This window comes from Manacus candei, unplaced genomic scaffold (genome assembly GCF_025592945.1).
Source record: "Manacus candei isolate 608988 ecotype Guabito, Panama unplaced genomic scaffold, ASM2559294v1 h1tg000064l, whole genome shotgun sequence".
NCBI classification, from domain to species: domain Eukaryota; kingdom Metazoa; phylum Chordata; class Aves; order Passeriformes; family Pipridae; genus Manacus; species Manacus candei.
The window spans coordinates 575,654-600,823 of record NW_026138112.1 but is presented as its reverse complement, the minus strand read 5'-3'; the positions used below and the strand labels follow the sequence as shown (position 1 = coordinate 600,823).

The 25,170-nt window shown below is 46.2% G+C and overlaps 1 protein-coding gene across 2 annotated transcripts in view; it reads right to left on the bottom strand.

Annotated features, from left to right (window-relative positions):
• MED13L (mediator complex subunit 13L) overlaps window positions 1-25,170 on the bottom strand; it is a 178,160-nt gene that overhangs the window by 28,630 nt on the left and 124,360 nt on the right. The window contains exons 5-15 of one of the 2 annotated variants that reach the window (XM_051805265.1): window positions 22,472-22,617; window positions 20,531-20,725; window positions 19,971-20,162; window positions 15,272-15,434; window positions 14,381-14,485; window positions 11,087-11,815; window positions 9,710-9,932; window positions 8,452-8,557; window positions 7,953-8,077; window positions 6,461-6,560; window positions 2,552-2,772 (exon numbers count right to left, since the gene is read on the bottom strand). In XM_051805265.1, coding sequence (XP_051661225.1) covers window positions 2,552-2,772; window positions 6,461-6,560; window positions 7,953-8,077; window positions 8,452-8,557; window positions 9,710-9,932; window positions 11,087-11,815; window positions 14,381-14,485; window positions 15,272-15,434; window positions 19,971-20,162; window positions 20,531-20,725; window positions 22,472-22,617 — 2,305 coding nt within the window. Of the gene's footprint in view, window positions 1-2,551; window positions 2,773-6,460; window positions 6,561-7,952; window positions 8,078-8,451; window positions 8,558-9,709; window positions 9,933-11,086; window positions 14,046-14,125; window positions 14,353-14,380; window positions 14,486-15,271; window positions 15,435-19,970; window positions 20,163-20,530; window positions 20,726-22,471; window positions 22,618-25,170 lie in introns of those variants that run through there. The other variant, XM_051805266.1, reaches the window with a different exon arrangement.

Below are 25,170 nucleotides of genomic sequence, written 5' to 3'. Positions count from 1 at the left end.
AAATTGAAACCCTTGTACTGTTTCAACCCTCTACAATTGCTTTTTTCCCCCCTCAAATTCATTCCACAAAACATTCAAGAGCAGCTCCTTCAAGGAGCTCCCTGTTATCCCGGGATGCTGCACAGCCTCGTGGCAGGAGGTTCACGACTCCAGGAGGCTCATTTAAGACAAGCTCTGTCTGAAACACTGGGAAATTTTCACACTGCCTGACTTTAAGCACCTAATTTAGGCACTTGAAAGATTGATCTTTGCATGACTTCTGTCCTGACAATGAGTCACAGTGTGAAGAAACCTGAGGTGCCTTGAGGCAGCCTCTGAATAACCCCACAGTGGGGATTCACAGAATTTTAGTAAGAAAGTGGACACTTATTAAATCTAAATAAGGTAATAAATACAAATATCTAAGCAATCTAGCAAGTATAAGATTAACTATAAGTGAAGTTCAGTCAAGCTGGGCTTTCATTGACTGCCACTTTTGCTTGCAGAGAGCAATGACAAGAACTTCAGCCAGCGTTTCCAGAGCTATTCCAAGCCTCTTTCAGAACAGAACTAGTCCTTTTGAGGCACTACTGCAAAGTAAAAATCAGTACTAAAACAGCAACAGCATTTAACATCTCCTTATTTCTTTGCATTTTTCCCTTGCACCTTGTCAAGCACTGAGAGATGAGGAATGTGTGGATTTTATCTCCAGCTGCTGAATATTCAGCACAAGGAATCTACTGCCATGTTCTCAACATGACCAGCAATGGGTTTAGTGCCTGTTTCCCCCACTGGTGGGTATGAGCAGGGGTGACACACTCAAAAGCAAGTCAGCTGTGCACTGGGAAATGTTCTCAGGCAGAATTAAAAGGTGTATTTTAATAGTCCTACAATGGTTGTGAGGGAGATTAAAATATCTTCAGTATCAATGATGCCCTACAATCTGCTCCCACTCAAAACCTTCCAGCTCAATGAATTCCAATACAGGTTTCCTCTGCAGGCCCAAGTTATCCTGTTCTCAAGCAAATAGTTCACTGCACGAGCAGAGGAGAAAAACCAGCAAGGTCTGTGGCAAAGCCTCACAAACCTTACAAAAATCTTATTTCAAACTTCTCTAAAGTTACAGAAACAGGCAGAGACACGGCCATGGTGACAGCCCAGCTGTCCTGCAGCACAGCCAGGAGGAGGTGCCTTTGCTCCATGTGCCTCCAAAACCCAAAAGCTCTTAGGGAAGAAGTCCCCCTGTGGTTTGCCAGCACTTCCCTTGCAGTCTGAGGGATTCTATCCCTGCCAGGCAGGAAGATGTACCAATTCCCAGCTGACTACATCATTTATCCTAAACAAAGGGACCTACCAGGACTCTCACATCAACACACACCCACTTCTTGCCCATACAACTGCAAGTGTATCCCTGTCCCAGCAATGCAGAACCCTTAAAGCTCAGCCTTCAGTTAATTCCAGCATTCCCAGGAGCACAAAAGACAGGGGAGGAGGTGTTCTGGGGAAAGCCCATTCCAGAGAAGGAATGGGCTGTGGCAGATGAGGGACAGGGTGGGCCTGAAGGAGAAGAATTAGGCTATAAAATCAAGGCCTGGGGACACCAGGAAGTCAGAGTTTTACAGTAGGCATCTCCCTTTTATTCCCTGTGTCCAAAGGAACGAGGGGATGTGCATCTCTACACAAAATGTGCATTTTTGGATGAAAAGCCCCTCAGGCTCCGTGCATGGAAATATGGCAATGACACCTTCTGACCCCAGTGACAAAAACTGCCCCTGGAGTTCAGGAGTGCAGGACACACACAGGTTGAATGGTTTTATCCTCCTCCTCCCCTCTGAGGGAACAATGCCACACAACCCATGCACACCCAGTGCTGATGCTGAGGCCCTTCATGGGGTGCTGTGGAGCAATGGGCACATCTGGGAGGGGAGAACCAGCAGAGTCCCTGCTCCCAAACAGCCCTTTACTCAGAGAGGAGGAACTGTGTGACACCACCTGACCTGTGTCACACACAAAGCCAGGTAAGAATGGTCCCACCTGGCCTTAGAACTTGGGAAGTAACATCAGCTGAAGAAGAAACACAGCAAGTTCAACCCCTGGGCTTTCTCAGAGAGTTTCATCCCTGACCAAGAAAGGAACATTTCAGAGGGAAAAGGGCACCACTTTACCCCAGCTGGGTCCCCAGCAGGGAGGGTGAGAGGGCAAAGGTGCTACAGAGAAATTATCTGAGGAGACACATCCTTTAACAGCCACTGAGGCACAGGGGTGGTGGTTTTTTTCATACATGTACATTCTTTCTGTTGGGCTCATTTCACAGACAATATTATTTGTTTCCTGAGCACGCCCCAAAACATCAGAGACATAAAATCACCACAAGAAAAATGCCCAGAGTTAAAATCAGGGACATGATTAAAAAGCTCTTTTACTAGAGAAGAATTTTTTTCCCCCTATTACAGACTTTATATGGGTCCAGTTCACATTTTTAGTGGGCTACACACACTGCATGTGACTTGTTTCTAGAAAGCAAAGCATACAGAGATGAGCTTATAAAAATACCACAGTTTTGGTGTGTTACCTTGATTTCTTCAGGTTTGGGGCTACCTAACCCATCTTCCACCTCCATTTTGAACTCAGCAAGCTGTGTTGGGACCATGCTGACCATAGGACTCTCCATCATGCCCAGGGTGGTCACAGTCTCTGAGCTTATTCCATCTTTGTAACTCATCACTGGGGAGAAGGCAGGGTGCTGTTCTAAAGAAGGTGGTGTTGGGAACATCCTTTGGAGATCTGCCACAGCTAAAGACGATGGAATAACACACTGTTAGTTATTAAATTACCAATTCCCAAGGAAGTGCAATAAAACAAAACAGACCAACCCAATGATAGCTCTTATTCCATCAGTTAAAACCCAGCAAAGGTTCTACAGACATATGGAGTTCTGAGCAGCATAAACCTAGATAAAAGGTCAACTCCTAGGGAAAAATTCCAGCAATTCCTGGGCATATTTTGCCAGTTTGTTGTGCAGCAGAAAGAATGAACTGGTAGACACACAAATTCCATGTACAGTTTGGCAGCAATAAATTAATACCTTAGAACAGAAGAGCTGAACTGACATTAATGCAAAGTTCACCAGCAGCTGTTTCTAAGGAGTCACAGAGTGGCTTCTTCCCTTTCCCAGGGCTGACAGCAGCCCTAAATCAGGAGGCCTTTGGGATTAGGGTGCACTGAGCTGCATTTCTCCTCTCCTACACTCGCTGCAGCCTCATTTGGTCCATGGCAACACAACCCCTGTTGCTGCACAAACATGGGCAGTTTTGCTGAAGAACCAGACTCCAAAGTGCCAAGTGTCAGAGGAAACCACAAAATTATCATTTTGTACCACAGGACACTAAGTCAGGAAAATCCCTCAATTACTTCTCAGGAAATGAGAGCAATGGAATCATCCCCTGCCTGTTTTTCTCTTTAAGTAAAACAACCAACCCCAGCAGAAATGTTCAGTACAGTGTAATGCAACTGAAGACAAATCACAGCAAAGACTTTTATGTTCTCCCCAGCTCCATTCTGTTTCCTTCCACATTTATTCTGTGTGAAATTCAGAGGAAATGCTGTATTCTCATGACTGGAATTAGGTAGATCCTCTCTGGACAGAACCATCCCTCTGGTGAACCACTGAGACCAGGGAAGGGTGAATTCCCACAGGTATCCCTTCTGGAACCTCTTCTGACAGACTAAATCCCAATCCCACTTCCACACCCAAGCTGACAGGATATTCTTGTATTCAACAACATTTGCAGCCTAAAGATTATGGAAAATTCCTAAATCAACAGAGGGATTTCTGACTGGTAAACACTTTGTTGTGGAAACCCAAACTGTACTCAAAAACCAACTGAAAAGGGCAGAAATAAGTGATAGGATTAGAATTATTTATAATGTGTGTGAATATGTGTAGGAATTCCTGCAGTAACAGCACATTCTGTAGGGTGCTGCAGCCCCAGGATGTGTCTCCACTCTGCCCTAACAGAGCCAAACCTGCTTTGGATGCTTTTGTGCCCAGAGGTGACACAGTCAGGCTGTTTGAGAGCAACAACTCAAACAGGTGAGGTCCCCTCAAAATGGACTTCTTTTGGTCTCAACTGTCAAAGCTGAACCCAAAGTCCTTCACAGCCTGGAGCAGCAGAGTAAATAATGGGCTGTGAATTATTCCCATTCTGCCCTTTTTTCTTTTATTTCCCCACTTTCTCAGTCTTTGAATTCCCAAGGCCTTATTCTTGTCCAGACCCAGGATAAAACCCTGAAAACGGGTTCAGTAGAATGGAAAAAGCTCTTTTCCACCCAGTGCCAGTATGGAATATAATCTTCAGGATGGCAGCTGGATTGCCTACCTCTGTTTTTTAACAGGTATGTTTTAGGCATTGCAGAGGGACAGGAAGGAAGGGTGAAATGAAAGGTGCTCAGCAGGAATTTATGATGCTGGACAAGGCCTTTCAGCTCCCCACAGACACTGCTGTGCCTCCACTGCCGGTGTCAAGGCCACAGCTACAAACCACCAGTGCAGTGTAATTCTGACTTCCCTCACACAGCTCCTCACTGCATCATTTTCTCACCTCCAGCTCAATCCACTTAGCACAACTCTGCAGTGCAGATTCATAAAAAAGTTTAATTACAAAAAGTCCCCCAACCCTACAGCAACAGGCAGCTCTCATCGCTCATTTTCATGTGTGTCATGCTTGAAAAAGCTTTGCATATTTTAAAAAGCTATGGATCAACTAAACCTGTCAAAATCCAATCTCTGTATACTTCAGACTTCTACATTTGAGTAAATCAGCACAGCTTTTATGGGTCCATAAAACTCTGACTCATCTCCCTCAGACTGATTTTTTTCTTCACCTCAATTTGTTCTCATTACCAGCTGAAGTTAATGAGAAGGCATTAAAGAATGATTTGCAGAGAGATTGGATTTCTGCTTGTAGCAGCCACAAAAATCAAACCTTCTTCCTCCTCACCACTAAGTAATTTGTAATTTGTAATTCGATTCGTTAGTGTTACACCGAAAATTCTCACCTTCCTCCTCTCACACAGACACATTTCTCTTTCATCTCAAGAGAAGTCCATCTAAATTAATACAATCATAGAATTGTTTGGGTTGGAAAAGACCTCTAAGATCATCCAACTGTTCCCCAGCACTGCCAAGGCAACCACTGACCCGTGTCCCCAAGTGCCACGTTCACATGGATTTTTAAATCCCCCCAGGGATGGGGACTCCACCCCTGTCCTGGGCAGCTGTGCCAGGGCTGGGTAGCCCTTTCAGTGAGGAAATTTTCCCTAATATCCAACCTAAACCTCCCCTGGCACAGCTCGAGGCTGTCCCCTCTTCCAGTCACTCCTCACCTGGGAGAAGAGCCCAACCCCAGCTGACTCCACCCTCAGAGTAACAGTTCTCATTCCCAGTCGTTGTTGGCACAGTGCTTACAAAAAAGCCCTGTTGTTCCAATCTGCATTTCATACAATCTCAGCATACCAAATGTAATGTCTGAGCTCCCTGCACTGCCACAGCCTTCCCTGTCCATGTGCTGTGCCTGCATCCCTCCCACAGCTCTCTGCCAAGGTCTCCAACGTGCCTCCAGCCCGAACCTCGTCCTGTGATTTTCATCATGCACTTCCAGATTAAACCCTGAAGGCGATTTTAGTTTTAATTTGTCAAATGCTCAATGCAATTTTCTTCCAGAGACAGGTTGCACCATAATGGCCACTTGGTAAGTCACAGGTTTACATTCTTTGATTTCGTTAATCACAGAATATGCTGAGTTGGAAGGGACCCACAGGGATCATCCAGTCCAGCTCCTGGCCCTGCCCAGGACACCCCAACAATCCCATCCTGTCCCTCAGAGTGTTGTCCAAACGCTCCTTGAACTAGGAGAAGGATTTATACATAAAGAGGGATATGGAAATGGTGTAAGTGCCCAGAATTAAACACTGAGCCAGAGGGGCTGGCTTCCAAATGGAGACTTGTGACAAACCCCTCCCATCCTTCCAGTCCCAGACAAGGGAAAAGATCTCAGATCTCAGCAGGGGCATTGAGAGTCCGTGTCTGTGTCACCCTGTGCTCATTAACACCCGCTAATTACAGCAGGAAGCACACCCCAAGGCCCATGCCAGGGGGGTGAGTGGCTGTGGAGGGCACACAGAGCTCGGGGAGGGGCTGTGGAGGGCACACAGGGCTCGGGGAGGGGCTGTGGAGGGCACACAGAGCTGGGGAGGGGCTGTGGAGGGCACACAGGGCTCGGGGAGGGGCTGTGGAGGGCACACAGGGCTGGGGAGGGGCTGTGGAGGGCACACAGAGCTGGGGAGGGGCTGTGGAGGGCACACAGAGCTCAGGGAGGGGCTGTGGAGGGCACACAGGGCTGGGGAGGGGCTGTGGAGGGCACACAGAGCTCGGGGAGGGGCTGTGGAGGGCACACAGGGCTGGGGAGGGGCTGGTACTCACTGGGGGGGTACGGAACCGCCGTCCTGCCGTCCTTGCCCACTGGCCGCTCCTCGGACCCCGCTGGCGGCAGCTTGGAGGAGCGAAGGGCTGGGGACACGGCCTGGGAGCAGGGAAAGCACACCATCAGACACCCACACTGCCAAATCCACAGAGTGTCAGACATCCTGAAACCTCCCCAAACACCACTGCACGGGACAGAACACAGCTGCTTCTTTTTTACTTTTATAGCAGCCTCAAAAAATCGAACCTTCTTCCTCCTCGCCGCTAATTAATTTGTAATTTGGTTCATTAGTGTTGCACCAAATAGTCTCACCTTCCTCCTCTCACACAAATACGTTTCCTTTTCACCTCCAGAGAAATGCCAACTACCAAAATCAGAAAGTATTAGAAATTCTGAAGCTTCTCCCAGTGCGACTTCCCAGGAAAGAAAACTTTTCCACTGCCCCACCCACTCCCCCCAAGGAGCCTGGATTTCTTTTTCCCCTCTTTCAACACCAAAGTCTCTGAAATATTTGCCTGTCTGTACATTCCCCATATTTTGATACATATATACAGGCACATATTCCTATACACACACAAACTGTATTGAAAATGTTATCACAAAGCCTGAGCTTGAAATGCTCGTGGCTACTCCACACCTTTCCATGGCTGGATCACTCCAAGACAATAATGGGAATATGGCACAGACTAAGCCCAACACATACAAGTTCCAAGACAGGAAGAGCATTAGGGCCAATCTCACAGAAGAGGGTGATTTTTTTTATTTTCACAGGACAGTCCTCCAGGAGATTTGCAAATTAACTGTGACATCTGAAGTGGAGCTTGTGTGGAACCACAGAAAGTAAATTGCTGTACTTCCAAAGTCCTGCCAGCAACCAGACATTAGACTTTTAAACATATTATCCACCAGCAGTCAGTTTAGGATCCCCTTCTGTATCATTAGGGGTATATTAGTTTATTATGAAGATAGCAACTATTCAAATCTTTGCCTTTCCTGGCAGTTTTCCCTTCATAATGGATATAAATCCGCTTTGCCTTTTGTATTTCCTAACACACAGCAACTATTGTTGTCCAGGAATAGAAAGAAAAGTGGCTTTAGAGAGTTACTGAAATTCTGTGAGGCTGAATTTGTCTTTGGGCAGGTTCTCAGAGGAGGTGAAACAACAAATCACCAGTGGACGAAACGTGGATCTTTCCCACATTTCTCACACACAAAATACTGACAGACAACTGTCAGACAACACGAGCTTTGGTGTTCCCTGAGTGAGCTGAAATTCCTGAATTACACACCCTGATGGTTTCTCTCTTTGAGGGATCTCCTGAAATGAACCCTCTCTTTGCCAGCAATTCTTCCCAGCTAAAATCCAAGCCCGCCTACCTGGAAACTCTCTCCCTTATCTCTTAGGGATAATCGCTCCCCACCAGAATTCCATCCTCCTCCTCCTCCTGCTTTTTGCTGTCCTACAGAACCCTCAGTCCTGCAGGGACTTACCCCAAGCTCATCCTCATCTGAATTGTCAAAGATGTTGTCCAGGTCGTGCAGGGATGGAGCCAGATCCGTCACCTGGGTGAGGCTCCCGGAGCCCCCCCGGCCGGCAGCGCTGTCCTGCCGGGTGTCTGCCACGGGGAGAGGGGGAAACACAGGGAAAATGGGAGCACAGGGACACAAAACCACCTCTTCCCAGTTGTACTCCCCCAGGGGACAAGCAAGAAGCACTGGGGCCCCTCTGGAGCCCAGGAACAGCCTTGCAGGGAAGAGTAAAGCAACCCCTGAAGGATGAAGGGAGCTGCTGCTCACTTGATATTCTAAAATCATATATAATTGTGTTATTATAAAACAGACAAGCAAAATCTCTTCCATCTCAGGAGCTGCCTACAGCTCTCATGTTACAGTCAGAAGTTCAGGGTGTGATTTTTCCTTCCAGATGTTACTGCAGAGCACTGACTGACTGCTTTTGCTTTGCAGAGCCAATCCAAGAGCTGTTACTCACCAGCCTTAGGGGCAGAACTGAAAATGGACATGGCATCTTTTCCATCAGGAACTGGTGTGGAATGTCCCGTTGGGGGGATTTCCTTGGCACCAATTCCATCTTCTGGCTGTACAAAAAAAAAGAAAAGCCAAGAGTTTTTAATGGATATTATCATATGTAAGTACAACTGCTTTCCTGTGTCAAGCCAAACTCAGAGCTCTAAATTACATGTATTGAGGAGCAAAAAAAAATTTAAGAAGGGAGAAGAACACAGCTGTCTGCTGTTTACATACACATCAGGAAAAACGTGGAATAACACTGTGCATGACTTACAAAGGATTCCACGCACATGGAATTAGCTCTGACAGCCAGTACAGGGAATTAACCACCTCAAATTCTCTAGAAAAAACACCTTTCAGAACGTGAAGTGTGGTAGGGGCCTGCAGAAGACCAAGGGAGTGAGCAGCCAGACACTGAAACAGCTCCAGAGGGAATAAGACACATCAGGAGTATCTTCACGAGGAATAGGAATCAAATTGTTTCTTTCCCATGTGGAAAAACAGCTCCAAGGGAATATCCAAACCAGTATTGTCCCTCTCCCAGAGCCTCTCAGCAGAAGGATACTCTCCTTTTGCCCAAGAGCAGGAAAAAATTGGGCTGGAGAGACCAGAGCTTTGCACTGAGGTATCTGTCAGGCTGAAGCAAACAAGGGAAAAAAAACCAAAACACCAAATTCTTTCATCTCTGCAAGTGAATATAAGGCTCAAAATCTTTTAATTCTTAGCTTAAATCTGGAACTTACTGCTGGCCAAGCTGAATATCTATCTATCTATCTATCTGTCTATCCATCCATCTGTCTGTCTATCCATCTGTCTGTCTATCAATCTATCATATAGATATATATTGCATTCATATCATATAGATATTCAGCTGGCTAAGTTGAATATATATTTATGTATGTATGTATCTACCTATATATATTCAGCTTGGCCTGCTGAATATCTATATAAATATAGATATAAATTTGTAGTTTTATATATATATTAAAAAAATATAAATAAAAATATGTATATATGCAGCAAACACCAGTTCAAAAACACCACAATTAAATTCATTTTTCCCAGAGCTGGTGCAGGAAAGAAACACAAACACACAGCACCTCTCTGATTTTGACCTGTGGAACAGTCTGTGCCTCCCAGAGAGCTGTGGAGTGAATGCTGTGCCACAGCACCCCCCCAGTGAGAGCAGCAGTGACCAGGACTCTGCATTCACACATCACCTTGGGCTTCTTCGAAGGATCCTTCTCGGCCCCCAGTTTGCACTTCTTGTTGACGGTGAAGCTGTACTTGATGTCCCCATCCTCAAAGGTGTAGGGGTCACTGGTGTCCCCCCAGCCCTCCCCAGGCTGCTGCAGCAGAGCCAAAGGCTCCAGGTAGTTGAGGGGCTGTGCTGGCTTCTGCTCTTCCAGGATTTTGAACCGTTTGTTGGGCTGTGCCAAGAGCCTGGGAGGGAAAACAAACCAGCAAAGGCCTCGTGAAACAGAAGCAGCACACCTCTCACAGCCAGCAAAAACCAGCTCCCAAGGTCTGCAGCTGTCCCACACCTCACTCCTTCCCCCTTGATCCAGCAGAAAGATGGGTTTTTCCCTTAAATAAAGGATGTACTTGGCTACATTTAGTATTAAATATTTTACTGTATTAAGACCTGCTTTAGGGCAGTGAAAGAAGAATTAATGTTGTCACTATATAAATGAAAACACTTAGAAATACAGCTTGGGAAGGCCAAGCAAACTCCACTGTAACTACCAAAACCAGTGTTATTATAACTCAAAAACTCTTCTTCAGTTAATTTTTGCTTACATATATTCACTTACTCTCTCTGGTGTGTTTTTTAAATGCACTGCCAGAATGCAGAAGTAATTCTTGGGTTGGCATAAAATAAATTTAAATTCTCCCAATAAAGTTGTAAACGAATAACTTCCTTTGCATAAAACAAAATCTATTTATATAAAAATAAAAATAGAAGGAGACAGCTAAAAATTCCTTAAAATGTAGTTGTTCATGGTCTTCACTGAGGCAGTCAATGTGTGTTAACTGTAATTGAAGTGTATTTACAGGAGATTTGCTCTTTGCCCCCTAGGGGTTGTTGGGGCTTTTAGTTTCCTTCCTCCAGAGACTGAAGTTACCCAGCAAAGATTCCACCAAATTCAAAGTGGGGTGACAAAAGGCAGAATTATTCTATACTGAAGGAACAGTTACTACTCACAGAAGGTGTGGCACAGTGCAGTTTTAACCCCACACAACTGGACAAACCCCACTGAAGAATCAGAATTTCACTCCAAACCAAGCCCTTCTGCAGCCGAAGGTTGCACATCTCAATGTATATTTTGTTTTTTAAATAATAAAAAGACACAAGTTTAAGAGAACTCTTAACATTTGCTCAAATTCCCAGGTGTAGGCCACAACAAAATTTTGTCAGTTCTTGTAACGTCCAGTAGAAAGCCAGACATGGCAAAGGAAGTCATCCTGCCACAGGAGCTGCCCATGGAAGTGCCAGTGTTCACCTCAGCACCTGTGGGGGTGCAGGGGAGCCCTCAACTCATCTCAGTAAAACAGTTTGGTCCTGACCAGAGCTCGCAGCCCCCCTGCCCTCTCACCTTTTCAGTGCAGTGCTGTCGGGGTTCACCTCCATCCTGCCGTCATACCTGTCACAGGGCAGCTCCGGCGGCCGGAACTCGCTGTCGTCGCTCGAGGGGACACTGTAGGTCCTCCACACGTCCCCAGCCTCGCTGCTGGGGGCTGTGCCACAGTACAAGGCTGTCTCGCTGACCTCTGCCATCAGAGGTAACCTCTGGCCCACCAGGACTGTCCTGTCGTCCAGGCTGGGCAGGGGCTGCAGCTCCAGCCCGCTGCCGTACAGGGCTGGGTTGACGGGGACGGAGGGGGGGTCCAGGCTCTCTGCTTCCTGCCCTCGGGGCTGGGGGCTCAGAGTGGGGGGCAGAGGGGAAGTGGGGGAACGGGGTGAATCCATAGGATTCATATTAATTTGCTTGCTTGGATTTCTAGCAGGTAGAGAGAGCGGCTTCTCGTACTTCCTGGGATTCGGGACGTCCAAGGAGGGCTCCATCCCGGCCAACCCCAGCTTCTGCCCCGGCGTGTCCTGCTCCATGCATAGCTCTTCAGTCACAGAGGGCCGGTGGTGAAAGGGCATCATGGGCCTCTTTTGCAGCTTCTCTGCTTTCTCCTGCCTCTCGGTGGTTTTGTGCTTTGAGGAGGCGGGAGGGGGCAGTGCCGAGGCTGCCGCGGCTCCCACGCCGAAGCCGGGCGGGTTTATCGTGGGGGGCCGGCTGGAGCCGGCGGCACAGCGCTGCTTCAACACCTTGTGCCTGAAAGAGAGGCAGAGACAGCTCACTCCTGGTCTGGGCAGCCACCTGAGCTCAGGGGAAAACCGAAGCCAAGCAACAGCACTGAGAAATGTCCCGTCTGACCCCGCTCTTTTAACAGAGCCCGGGATGGTCCCACGGGCGGGACCAGCTCGGCTGCAGCTCCTCTGACCCATAAATGGAAAAGGAGAGGCTCCAGAAAACAGCATTCAAGGGAAAGAGCTCATGTACAAAACAGCTCAGCTGGAAGGTAATTAACTAAAAAAATCCAAGTTGCTGTTGCTTTCATTGCCATAAAGCAGGTCAGCCTTTCCAACTGGGACTGCTGTGGAGCTCCAGCCCTGCTCCTGGCTCCCTCTGGAGCAGCAGGATTGGCTTGGGAATGTTCACAGACTCAAATCCATTTCCTCCTCCACATCAGGTAAGGGAAGATAAGCACAACTCCAGTCCAAAACCAAACCAAACCCACACACAAAATAAAGCGCTTTCTACCTGATGAAGAAAGCATTAATAAATATTTTAAAATATTCAAACAAAAAGACAATCTTATTACTGGCTTCATATTTTAATATGGTTTTTTTTTCAATTTGTACCCAGTATCTTTGAGACTGGGAAGCACAGGACTGAATTTCAGTGTTCCAGGTGCTGCTAAACAGTATTTTCATCATGATGATGATGTTCTCTGAGGATGTTACAACAGGGATTCTGTTGTAACTCTGTCCATACTTTTATTGTTCTTTTTGTTGTTGAGGTTTGGTTTTGTTTGGGTGGGTTTTTTTTGTTTAGTTGTTTATTTGGTTTCATAACCTAAGCAGAAATCAAAAGACGTGTTGTGCTCAACACTGAAACCTGTTTAAAATTAAACATTTCAAAATAGATCACTCCATCCCTGTCCTACGAACAACAGGACAACAAAAACCATTTCAGATCACATAATAAGGTTTTAACTCATGGAGATAAAGTCTGTGATCACAAGTGAAGAGGATTAGATGGGAGAAACCCAGCCCTGTCCAAGGGACCAAACACACCCTGTGCTTGCTGCCCTGTGCCCTGCAGCCATCCCTGCTGGGTGGGGCTGCCCTGGCTCTCCCCGTGGGCTGGGCTGTTCCCAGGACACAGCAGATGGTGTGTGGTGCAACCACCCCAACGTGAGCTGATGCCCTGGTAACTGCAGACCTGCCTTAAGCATGTTCCTGTAACATTTCATTGCCTTAATTCTCCATCACTCCCCGGATTTTCACTGACTGCAGAGGATGATTCCAGACATTCTGCTCTTCACACACCCAGCCGGGTCCAGGAAAGGTGGGATTTGATGCTGAGCACCACAGAGCCCTTGCAGACTCCAGATTTAAGATCATCTCTTGACATTTACACAGCACAGGGGACGGGCACGGCAATGACTCAAACAGGATCTGTGTGACAGCAGCTGTCCAGTGTCTGCAGCTACCCAGGAAATATTTACTGCTGTTGGAAATCAGGTACTGCCTTCATTTTAAGGACAATATTTTCATCTGCCACCTGCCTTGTTTACTAACTCCAGCAGGATGCAGGTACCACTGGAGGGATGAGAAGACAGAATCTGGCTTCCACTGCCCATTATTGATTCCCCACGCTTTCCAGGCCAAGCTGGACCTCAGTTTTCCATAGGAAACACTTGGCATTCTGACAAAACATCTACCTATTCTGCACTCCTGAGTGTGTAAACACAAGCACCAGGTAACCAGGGGTAAAGGGCTGCAGAAAAACAACCCCTCCCTGGGCATCCAGCACGGAGCCTCCAGGCTGAACACTCTGCCCTCACATGAGGCACAACCCCTTCATCTCTTTCACACAAAGAACTTCAGGAACAACTTCTTTTGGGAAAGAGGCTTTTATGACCTATCTCATAAGTGGAAGGATTTCAGTAGAAGCAGTTTCACAGGACTATTTGGCTGGACACTGTGGGGTTTTTTCTAGCCCTGCAACATCTCTCTGATGGTTTTAAGAACAGTGGTGCTGGTTTGCCTTTCCTCAGTGAGGAGCACTGGAATTTTAAGCACCCATCAAAGATGACATAATTGAATAAACTCCTCAAGTGTTTGTGTAAGTGAGCTGTGGTTTCTCTTTGATCAGCTGACAGTGGATGGTGATGCTGCAAAGGTTTAATATCCTCCTGGATGATTTTCGGGGTCATGGCAGATTGACTAGAGATGGTTTTCCCCTCTTCCTCCAAACAGGGACAGTAGCACTATCCCTTAATCAGGATGCTCAGAAACAGCCAGTGCCCCTCTTCAGTCACAAGCCTCAACCACTCCAGAGGTTAAAGCTCTGAACAGCCTGAAGGATGAGTTCATTAGGAATGAGAACAGTTGGAGTGATCCTAGACTTGAGATGATAATTTTTCCACTTGAACTGACTCCTGCAAGTGACAGTGGTATGAGATGCATATTAATCACCCAAAGAGGAGTGATGATCACAGTTTTGATACTAGAATTTCCTCTTGTCTCAGCTAAAACATAACTCCCCTCTCTAAGTGTCCCTCTGAACTAAACAGGGTTCTTCCAAATGCTTATTCTCCTCAAAGCTCACCTGGAACAAGAACAACTGACTCTTTGGACTGGATCCACAAAATCCCATGAAACAGTATTGTTAGGAACTTCCTCTTCCAAATTTGCAGATGTAATTTGATTCCTCCTGAGAGGGAGAGAAAATTATTTTAGTAATCATCACCTTTTGTAAAACAAAACTTCATAAATGCAGCACATGCAGAAATTCACTTTGTTCCCCTCAAAGAAATTCCTTGACCTTTGAAACAGGTGGTAGATCCCTGTACTACTCCTCAGAAGTTGTGGTTTAATTTCTGTGGGAGGAAGGTCCCAGCTCTGCATCAGACAGCTCTGTCTGGAGTCTGAGCACAAAAAGCAAGGGGCAAGCAATTTAAACTGAACCTAGAAACTCTTCTGACTTATCCAACGAGGAAATTGCAGGGAAAAAGGGAAAAGTAAAGATTTCAGGGCACACTGTGCCGTGATTTACTTCAAATCTCCAGTAACAAAGGCCTCTGATACCAACATCAATTTACCACATCCTTGCCAACTGAAATTTCAGTCCAGCTCATGTAATGTAAAGCTTTACAAATATTACCCTTAGAGCCCTAAATATCAAATATATACTATTTGTTCTGCAGTAACTACAACTGGAGACAGAAACTGCAACTGAGAGCACCCAACTGAAGGCACATCCCATGGATGTGCAGCCTCAAGGACACACAACAGGAAGGGTCAGGAGTTCTCAGCTGAGCACAGGGACAAATTTCCTCTGATGATGCTGAAGAGCATCATCAGAGGAAATTTGTCCCTGTGCTCAGCTGATGCTCTTCAGCATCATCAGCTTTGAGTGGTGGCAAAAGAATTCTGTGAGGAATAAAACCATAATGTATGATTTTAACTGTCATAAATGAGTAAAGCCATGAGGACTGACTTGGACTGTGCCCTGTTGAGGATGCATTCCTTCCAGACACGGTGAACCATTCGGTTGTGGAATTTTGGAGTAATCTTGCTTGATTTCTTTGGACTGTGGACACTGACTGTGCCCTCCTGCACAGCTGAGTGGCTGAGGCTGCTCTGAGAGCAGCCACTTTCTCCTGCAACAGAAACAAAGCATTCATGTCAAAGCTGTTCTTCACAGGCACAGGGGATGTTGTTTCCTGGCAGGCCCTTGTCAGGGTGCTCACACTCCCCAGGGAATGCTCAAAGCACCCTCACAAAACACATTTCAAAGCAATTTGAGGTAACAAATATGGCACAAGGTTGTATCAGGTACATGGGCAATACTGCACCCCATGTGATGCAATATGCTCTGTATATTATACATCTATATTTTATTTATATTATATATATATACACATATATATTTATATATAATAAATGGAGGTATTTTAGATAGCCCCTAAAGCCCTGGATAGAATCACTAAGAAGCAGTGCAGACAGAGCTTTTTCACAATAATTCTGGGTGTTAAACTAAAATTTATATAGTCTTTGGTGAGTGTTTAAAGATTAAATTTACTATAGTATAAATGGTTCTAAAAGCATCTATTAAGAAAACTTATCATTTATGTAGACTATTTCAAAGCAAGGATCAGTTCTTTATACTCAATATAAAACCTCACTGAAAAAAGAAAGGATTAGTGTGATCTCTGCTCTGGAGCCAGGCTGGGAGAGCTGGGGGGGTTCCCCTGGAGAAGAGAAGGGTCCAGGGAGAGCTGAGAGCCCCTTGCAGGGCCTAAAGGGGCTCCAGGAGAGCTGGAGAGGGACTGGGGACAAGGGATGGAGGGACAGGACACAGGGAATGGCTTCCCACTGCCAGAGGGCAGGGAGAGATGGGAGATTGGGAAGGAATTCCTGGCTGGGAGGGTGGGGAGGCCCTGGCACAGGTTGCCCAGAGAAGCTGTGGCTGCCCCTGGATCCCTGGAAGTGTCCAAGGCCAGGGTGGAAAAACTTGGAGCAACCTGGGCTAGTGGGAGGTGTCCCTGCCCATGGCAGGGGGTGGGACTGGATGGGCTTTCATGTGGGACAAGATGGGCTTTCATGTCCCTCCCAACCCAAACATTCTGGGATTCTCTGCTATTTCTTTATAACATGCTTGAATTGAGATACCAGAATCCAAACCTGCCCTGCTAAAGTTTTACAGCTGAGAAGCACAGAAGTTCTCAGCAGCTGATCATCAGTGCATATAACACACATTATTAACAGAGATGTGAGGCTCTCAGTATGTGGTATCTGTGTTGATTATCAAAGAGATAACAAAGATATCACCCAACACGCTGAGAGCCTGAAAACCCTTGGCTTATGCTCTGCCCTTCCCTCCTCCCTGCCTGTGCTGCAGAAGCCATTCCAGGGATTGCAGGAGCAGACGTTTCTTTTCCTCCCATCCGTGTTTTTGTTTGGATCCCCGAACTCCAGCACCCCCACCCTGCCAAGCCCGAGCTGCAGCAGCAGAGGGAGCTTTGGCTCCGTCTGGGCCGGAGGAGCCAGGAAGGATGTGCTGCATTTTAACAAGGTCAGCTCAGTGCACAGAACACTTTGTCCTCCTGCCTGACGCAATGCAAGGGCTGAGGGGACTCGCTGCTGCTCATCCCTGCAGCCACACGGGCATCCTGCTCCCTTCCAGCAGCTGACTGGCAAAACACAGCTTTTAAAAGCTGGGCACAAGCTGCCCAACCCTGTATCTCCTTTGGTTCCTCATGTTATAGATTTATTTCTCCAGTTAGACCTTCCCTGGTTATCTTCCTGCAAAGTCAAGCCCCTAAAACCCTGGACATGTTGTGGCTCTTACCATGTGTTCCCCTGGGTTTTAAACGTTCTGTAACACTGGGAACTTGACAGGGGATCAAAAACCCAGGTGGAAACTTCAGAATTAACAAATCCATCCTCCTCTGGCAAAGGGAGGAAGGAATTTGTGTATAAAGACAAACCTAATGTGCACACAAACAAACATCCTGTACTCTGCTATAGAGTCCCAGATGCTCCATACATGGCAACAGCAGGAGGAAAATAAAGAAAAGTATGATGGGAAAATATGGTTAAAAGAGACCTGAAAACATCATTTAGTCCATTCCCTGCCTCAAAGCTGGATTAATATATTTGACTAACCTGTTTCTTAAAAACAAACACAGAAAATTCCCCCAACAAACCCCCCAAACCCCACCACCCCTCTGCTGATGGAACTTCTGTAGCCTCCCAACAGCCAATTTATTCCAACACTTCATCATCCTTCCTCAGAGCAAGTTTTCCCTCCTGTTCAACCTAGTTTTGCTCTGCTCCAGTTTAGGTTCATTACATATTGGTTGCAGAGAAAAGCCTCCTCTTTGATTCTCTGAAGGCTGTTACACCACCTCTCCTTCAAATCCTGCTTTTCTACACTAAACAACCTCAATTCTTTCCATCTTTTCCCAACTGGACACGACACTAAACCCACATTTCAACTGGTACTGGGCAGAACTGAAGTGTTATTCAGGCTAACCCAGTTTATTTATTCCATCTGCTGATTCTGGACTGTGTGGCACGTTTTTTCCAATCCATTTCTCCAGTTTTTCAATGTCTTTTAAAATGGTTTTTGATATAAAATAAAGGGATCCTTTCACTGCTTGCTGGAGAGGCACCCCTGTGATAGGAATTCATATTGCCCTCAAACAATAGCAGAGATCAAACAGAAGCTGTGACTGCCAGATTGGACAACAAGAACACTTTTATATAACTGATAGTTTATAAATATTCAGCAAGAGAATCCCCCTTGTGATATTGTACAAGTTGAGAAATTGAAAAATACAATAGCACATTAAAAGATGCATCAATACTTGAATAGAGACTTATTTAAACGTTGATTGTCTTGCTTCAGTTTGTTACTAATTAGCTTTTTGCTTATTTTAACTACCAATTCCCCTGAAAAACACTATTCCAAGTGAATTTACACCTCACATTCTGCATTATTAGCAGTAAATACTAAATACTTTGTCTTCATCTGCAGGCACCATTCATGGACAAGTGAATCTAGACATGTTTTTCCATGGCAGTGAAGTCAACAATCACTGTTTTTCTTTGGTTTTGCATCAAGATTCAAAGGTTGAGAGAGCTGGAGGAGGAATTGTATCAGTGTACACAAACACCTGACAGGGAGAATAGACAGGATATAACCAGTGGCACCCAGTGAAAGGGTAAGAGGGGATGGGCATCAACTGAAACACCAGGAATTCCATTTAAACTTTCTCCTGTGAAGGTGAAAGCCACTGGAACAGACTGCCCAGAGAGGCTGTGGAGTCTCTGTCCCTGGAGATACTCAAAACCTGAGTGGACAATGTCCTGGGACAACCTCAACTACCTTGTAATTCTGTTACAATGGCAAGCCTGTAAAGAGCAAGTGCAGAAGATAATCTACACAGGAAAAAAATAATTAGTTGTAAAAATACCTTCAAAACACAGTCTGCAAAGGAAAAAAAAAATTCACATAATTTCTTTTTTCTATGTCAGTTATTTTCTTCTTTATTATCAGAAGTTTGCACTCAAACAGATGTCTGACACCTCTGTTCCTGAGCTCCCATCTGAAATGGCAGTTCTGAACTGGTTACAGGATAACCACACTGAGAACCACTGATCATCTGAAGGCCCTGTCTGTGTTCCAGGTGCTGACAGGGTTAGATATTCATTCCCATGTCTCAGGAGGCACAGGATACACACATACACTTCAACCAGATGAGATATTAAGGATTAAGGACCCAGTACCCCACATGCCAAGCACTTGGACAGCTGCTGAGATCAGAACTACTGAGGATCCATGGAAAAGGACACACTGTGTGCCCACAAAACATGGAACTGCCATGCAGGACTCCCTGTGCCATCTGCACATGATGCCAGCCCATGCTGGACCTCCTTTGGGAAGCCCAGCTCCTTCTTAACCATTCCAGAGCCTTAGGAATTCCTTTCCAATGGCCTTTAACTGAAACCCAGCTGTGCTGGGCAAAAAGAGCAGCTAGACTTTGCAAGTTTTTATTATACCAACATAAGTGCTTAGTTAAGTGCTGAATTTCTAGTTCTTTATAAAAAGAGCTACCTACTCTTGTACAGGATCACACAAAGGTTTGGGTTGGAAGGACCCTAAAGCCCATCTTGTTCTACCCCCTGCCACGGGCAGGGACACCTTCCACCAGCCCAGGTTGCTTCAAGTTTATCCACCCTGGCCTTGGACACTTCCAGGGATCCAGGGGCAGCCACAGCTTCTCTGGGCAACCTGTGCCAGGGCCCCACTACCCTCACAGGGAAGAATTTCTTCCCAATATCAAGCCTAAATTCCCCCTTTCCAAGGGGAAATTCACTGTGCTCTTGTGCCACAAAGAATCAACACCCTCCCAACAAGGACACCAACACTTCATAAACTGGCAAACTCTGCCTAAACCACTGTCAGAATCCAGGCTCTCAGGTCTTTGCACCACTGCACAAAGATGAGGCACTTACAGAAAATGGAGCTCAACTGAATTCTCCAAGCCCTGTTTAAAGGTGTGTCTTCTTTGGGGGCGTTTTAAGCCTTGGCTACAGAGAAAGTTCTCCCCTAACTCTCAGTCCCCTGCCTGCCTTTGATGTGCCCCTGTTCACATCCCACCCCTCCCTGCCCCAGGCTCAGTGCTCACCCAGAACAGCCTGCTCTGGAGAGGTGGGGGGAGTGAGTGGCATCCCACAGGTACTGGCAGGATCCTTCACGCTTCCCAGCCCCTGCTGTCCCACATTCCCGTGGCCTCCGGCGCTGGCAGCGCTCTGTGACACGGGGATGTCACTCTGGGAGATGAGAACAAAGGCTGAAGGATACACCATCCTCACACCACCTGCAGAGAGAGGGAGGGAAAACCACGAGTCTTAAACACAACTGATAATATCCAGCATCCTCAGCCACTTGCACTTGTTTCCAACGTCGATTTGACAAAACTTATCATGTGAAATATCAAAAGGGCCGAGGAATTTCCATCCTAATACACATCTAACCCTCTGCAACCAGGACTGAGCCGAGACAAGCAGCTCAGTACTGTGAATAATAGCATGTGGGATACAGGGAGTACAAAAGCTTGAGGCAAGATAACTAGTCAGATGTTCCAGTGTCAAGAGAGCTACGTGAGAATATAGGAAAATTATAATGGCTGGTTTTGATTAATTAGATCCCCCCCCAAATCACGAGGAGGAAAATATTGAAACTCACCAACAATGACTTCGACTGCCACGGGGAAATCGTTGTCATAGCCCAGCTCCTCCTCCTCTTTCATGCCTTCTTTCTTCTTCAGCACCATGGGGTAGAAGTACTGCCACTCCTCCATCAGCTTCCTCGTGGCTGGGTCAGACATCTTGTAGGACTGGCCCGTGAGGGTCCCGTTGAGCCCGTAGGGACTCACCAGCACTGCAGAGGGACACACACAGCCCTGCAGCAGCTCTGGGGGGGACTGCACCCCTGCACAGCCCCATCCAGCTGGGAACAGCTCTGCCCCGTGGGACCTGCACCCCTGCACAGCCTCATCCAGCTGGGAACAGCTCTGCCTTATGGGACCTGCACCCCTGCACAGCTCCATCCAGCTGGGAACAGCTCTGCCCTATGGGACCTGCACCCCTGCACAGCTCCATCCAGCTGGGAACAGCTCTGCCCTGTGGGACCTGCACCCCTGCACAGCCCCATCCAGCTGGGAACAGCTCTGCCCTGTGGGACCTGCACCCCTGCACAGCTCCATCCAGCTGGGAACAGCTCTGCCCTGTGGGACCTGCACCCCTGCACAGCCCCATCCAGCTGGGAACAGCTCTGGGGGGGACCTGCACCCCTGCACAGCCCCCTCCAGCTGGGAACACAGCTCTGCCCTGTGGGACCTGCACCCCTGCACAGCCCCCTCCAGCTGGGAACACAGCTCTGGGGGGGACCTGCACCCCTGCACAGCTCCATCCAGCTGGGAACACAGCTCTGCTCCAGCTCTGCTCCTCCCTGTGGCCCAGGCAGGGAAGGATCTGGCTCCAGGGGCAGCTGCTGCAAACCCAGTCAGGGTGTGAACCTAAACCTGCACTGGTCCTGCACGGCTCCTGCTCAGCTAAGAAGGGACCTTTCTGCAGTTTAGGCCAATAACAATTCCCACAGTTAATGAATTTCCACTAATTTCAGGGCAGTGAAGCAGCACTATGGCAAAGGGATGAGTGTGCATCCTTTGCTTTCCCAAGGAAGGACAGAGGACAGGACCACGAGGCTTCTTACACAACCCCAGACACGAAGAAGATGCAGTCACAACAAATAAGGAAAACGAGTTGTTGAACAGCAGGGATTTCCATGCCCACTCAGTTTTGCTTTTAGCCATATTTGATTTGAGAGAGCCGTGAATTTTGCTCGCTGGAATAAAATCTTCTATGATTTAAGTGCCTGAGCCTCTGTCAAAGCTTTACATTTAGAAACAAAATGTTTTTCAATAAAGCTTCTATAAATTAACATCTCTATAAATGATCATTTTATATGTCTCTGGGTGCGGGGTTTTTTTTTACTGTATGTTGAACTTTATAAAGATTTCTGATTTATTTGCTTTGAAATTACGATTTCAGACTGTAGCAAAGACAGCCAAACTCAATGACTCAAAATCCTGAAGGGCTTGGGGGTTTTTTTAATGTAGAGCAACACAGCAAAACTGCATCACGAATTTAACAAGCCATTAACTGAATCCTGTAAAATTCTAATTTCTTACGCTGGCAAGTAAACAGTCACGGATACTTCAAGTTTTTCATTGTTCCTGATACTTTTTCACGCCCTTTTTTAAAAACAGGTTAGTAAATAGTTGACTGTCTGAATGGAAAGCACTCCTAAGTCAGATAAGCTCAGTATTTGTATTCACGTAGCACTGAAGCTTCAGATTTGAGCCCAGACATAAAAATCAAATCAGTGCACTCAGTTCCTTAAACAATAAGAATTTTTAAACAAAATATTATTCATTTGTTTGCTTTCCTTGCTATAAGAATGTGCCTTTAAAACCAGTGTTAACAGGTAGAAACTGCTGGAGGATTCCCACACCGTTGGCTGGCTACGGCGTTGAATCCTCACAACCTTTTTCCTTGCATCCCCAATTTCCTGAGCAGAACCTGACCCCTGAATTCCAGAGAGCTCCCAGGCCAGCTGCCATACCTTGGAAGGGCGAGGGGGAGGACTGTGCCATCTGGATGTGCTCCTCAGTGATCAGGTAGATGGGCTGGTGCTGAGCGATCTCCACGCTCGTGCACACGTTGCTTTCCCCGTGCAGGAAGAAGGTGAAGGCACAGGACAAGTGTTCACTGCAAGAGAAACGGCTTCATTAGCGTGGAAAGGAACTCTGAGCAGGCTGTGACTCCAAACACCCCCCCTCCTGTCCTCAGGCTCACTGCTGATTGATAATCAAACCTGACAGAAGGATCTGTCACTGCACAAATCACTGACAGTGTTGGCAGCTGCTGCAGAGATGGGTCTTCCTACTGGTTTAAAACGATAAGTTCATTACAGACAAACGGGATTTGAACCAGGAGTCAAGCACTAAAAATAAGGGTCTTCAGAAAGTCCTCTAAGTTCTATTCAAGTTCTATTCAAGTTCTATTCAAGTTCTATTCAAGTTCTATTCAAGTTCTATTCAAGTTCTATTCAAGTTCTATTCAAGTTCTATTCAAGTTCTAATTGAGTTCTATTGAGGTTCTATTCAAGTTCTAATTCAAGTTCTAATTCAAGTTCTAATTCAAGTTCTATTCAAGTTCTATTCAAGTTCTATTCAAGTTCTAATTCAAGTTCTATTCAAGTTCTATTCAAGTTCTATTCAAGTTCTAATTCAAGTTCTATTCAAGTTCTAATTCAAGTTCTAATTCAAGTTCTAATTCAAGTTCTAATTCAAGTTCTAATTCAAGTTCTATTCCAGTTTATTCCAGTTCTAATTCAAGTTCCATTCAAGTTCCATTCCAGTTCTAATTCAAGTTCTAATTCAAGTTCTATTCCAGTTCTAATTCAGGTTCTATTCCAGTTCTACTCCAGTTCTAATTCAGGTTCTATTTGAATTCTATCCAAGGGAATAAAAAAGGGAACCTGAAAGGCCTAATACCTCATGAGAATCTCCATTAAGGAACATAAAAGCACATGACTGTTATGAAATGTTGACAATGGGCTAAGGTGAACCACGGATTGGCCACAGATCATCCAGTTTAATGGGAAATGAGTGCTGTTGAAAATGTTCTCACTTCATTCTGCCCATGGAACAGCCTCCCATCACAGCAAACCATTTGCTTCAACACTCCTTGCCAGAAAGCCACGGGAAAAAAAAAGAAAACAAAGCACATTTTGTGCCTTTTCTCATCATTTTAAGGGAGTGGAAATGCTCAGAGCTGCAGTGGGAAGCATGCAGCAATGTTCCTGTCCAGTTCAATAGCTGGGCACAGTTTGAGGGTTGTTGGCTTTGGCTCTGGGCCATCCTTGGTGGGACCTGGGTTTTAGAGGCAGCTCTCACTCCCTTCAACTCTAACCATCTAACAGCCTGTCCTCGCTCCTCTGTGAGTCTCAAATCCTACCACCAAAAAAGGCACCAAGAAAATGGTCAGCTGAGCAAAATCTGGAGAGAAAAGGTGACTTAAGTGACAGGTGACAACTGCACTTCCTTGGTGCTGCCATCCTGGATTCTGAAGTACTTCAGAGCAATAACTGAATTCCATGAAATAAAAGGTTTCCTTAGATTTTGATTTTCATGAGGGAAAGAAGTTGCACCACCCACAGTGTTGAAGAAGTAAACAGATTATTAATTTGCATGAGGAGGGAGGGAGGGAATGGGACATGGGACAAAATGGGGCACAGATTCCAGGTATTTCTATCCAGCTGCCTTGCCCCCAGAGGAAAAACAAACCAATTCATGCAATAAAAACCCCTGAACAATGGATTTCTGCACACACAAGAAATACAAAATTAAAGCAGAGCCCAATTATTTAATCAAAGCCCATTAGTTTCCTTGCACAGGATGAGAGCCTTTAATATAAAAAAAGTCTTAAGAAATAAAAAAAACCATGAGAAATCTGGTCTAAGATCAAGTGGGGATAATTTCTGCACAGAGTCCACAGCAGCAGGTTGGCCTTTCTAAAGCAGAGAGCAAAGCTATTTGTAAAGGAGGTATTTTCAACCCCTGTCTTTAGGATATTACAGAAATCCTCTGGATTCTGCAAGCTTCCTACAGGGTTTGACTGGGGGTCTTGCTTGGCTGATATTGAACTGAAGAGAAAAAATTGCCTTTTGGGACCACACAAGGACCCTTTTGAGTCTCCTGCAAAGTGGTCTGGCAGGAACAGAGCATATAACATTCACAGCTCCCCATAAACACTGTGAGAATGAGAAATACACACAGGCAGGGGCTGAAAGACAACAGAGTCATGTTTTTGGAGGGAAGGGAATGCATGCCAGGACTTTCAATGGAGAATCATCCAACACCAGAATTAATCACTAAGATCACAACATTAGTCTGGGAGTAAAAGCGTATAAAACTAATTGTAGGGAGAAAGGTACACAGGTACAGTATTAGCCCATTTTGCTTTCCTGCAAATAGGTCAGATTAAAGAATAATAGGAATGAATATTCCTGCTGATGCCCAGCAATAAATACCTCACTAGTGAAAGATGGATCATCTCTAGCACTGAATCCAAACTAAACCAGGCTCAGCTCTAGAAAGAGCCCAACAAAACTCCATCACTCCAGTGTTTCTTCTCTTCAGAGCAGAGCTCCTGGAGCTGCTGTCCCTGCCCAGCAGCTCAGACTGTCCAGCTCCAAGCCCTCTGTGTCCTCCCTGGGCTCCCCCACCCGCCTTTGCTGGAGAAGCAGCAGCGACAGCA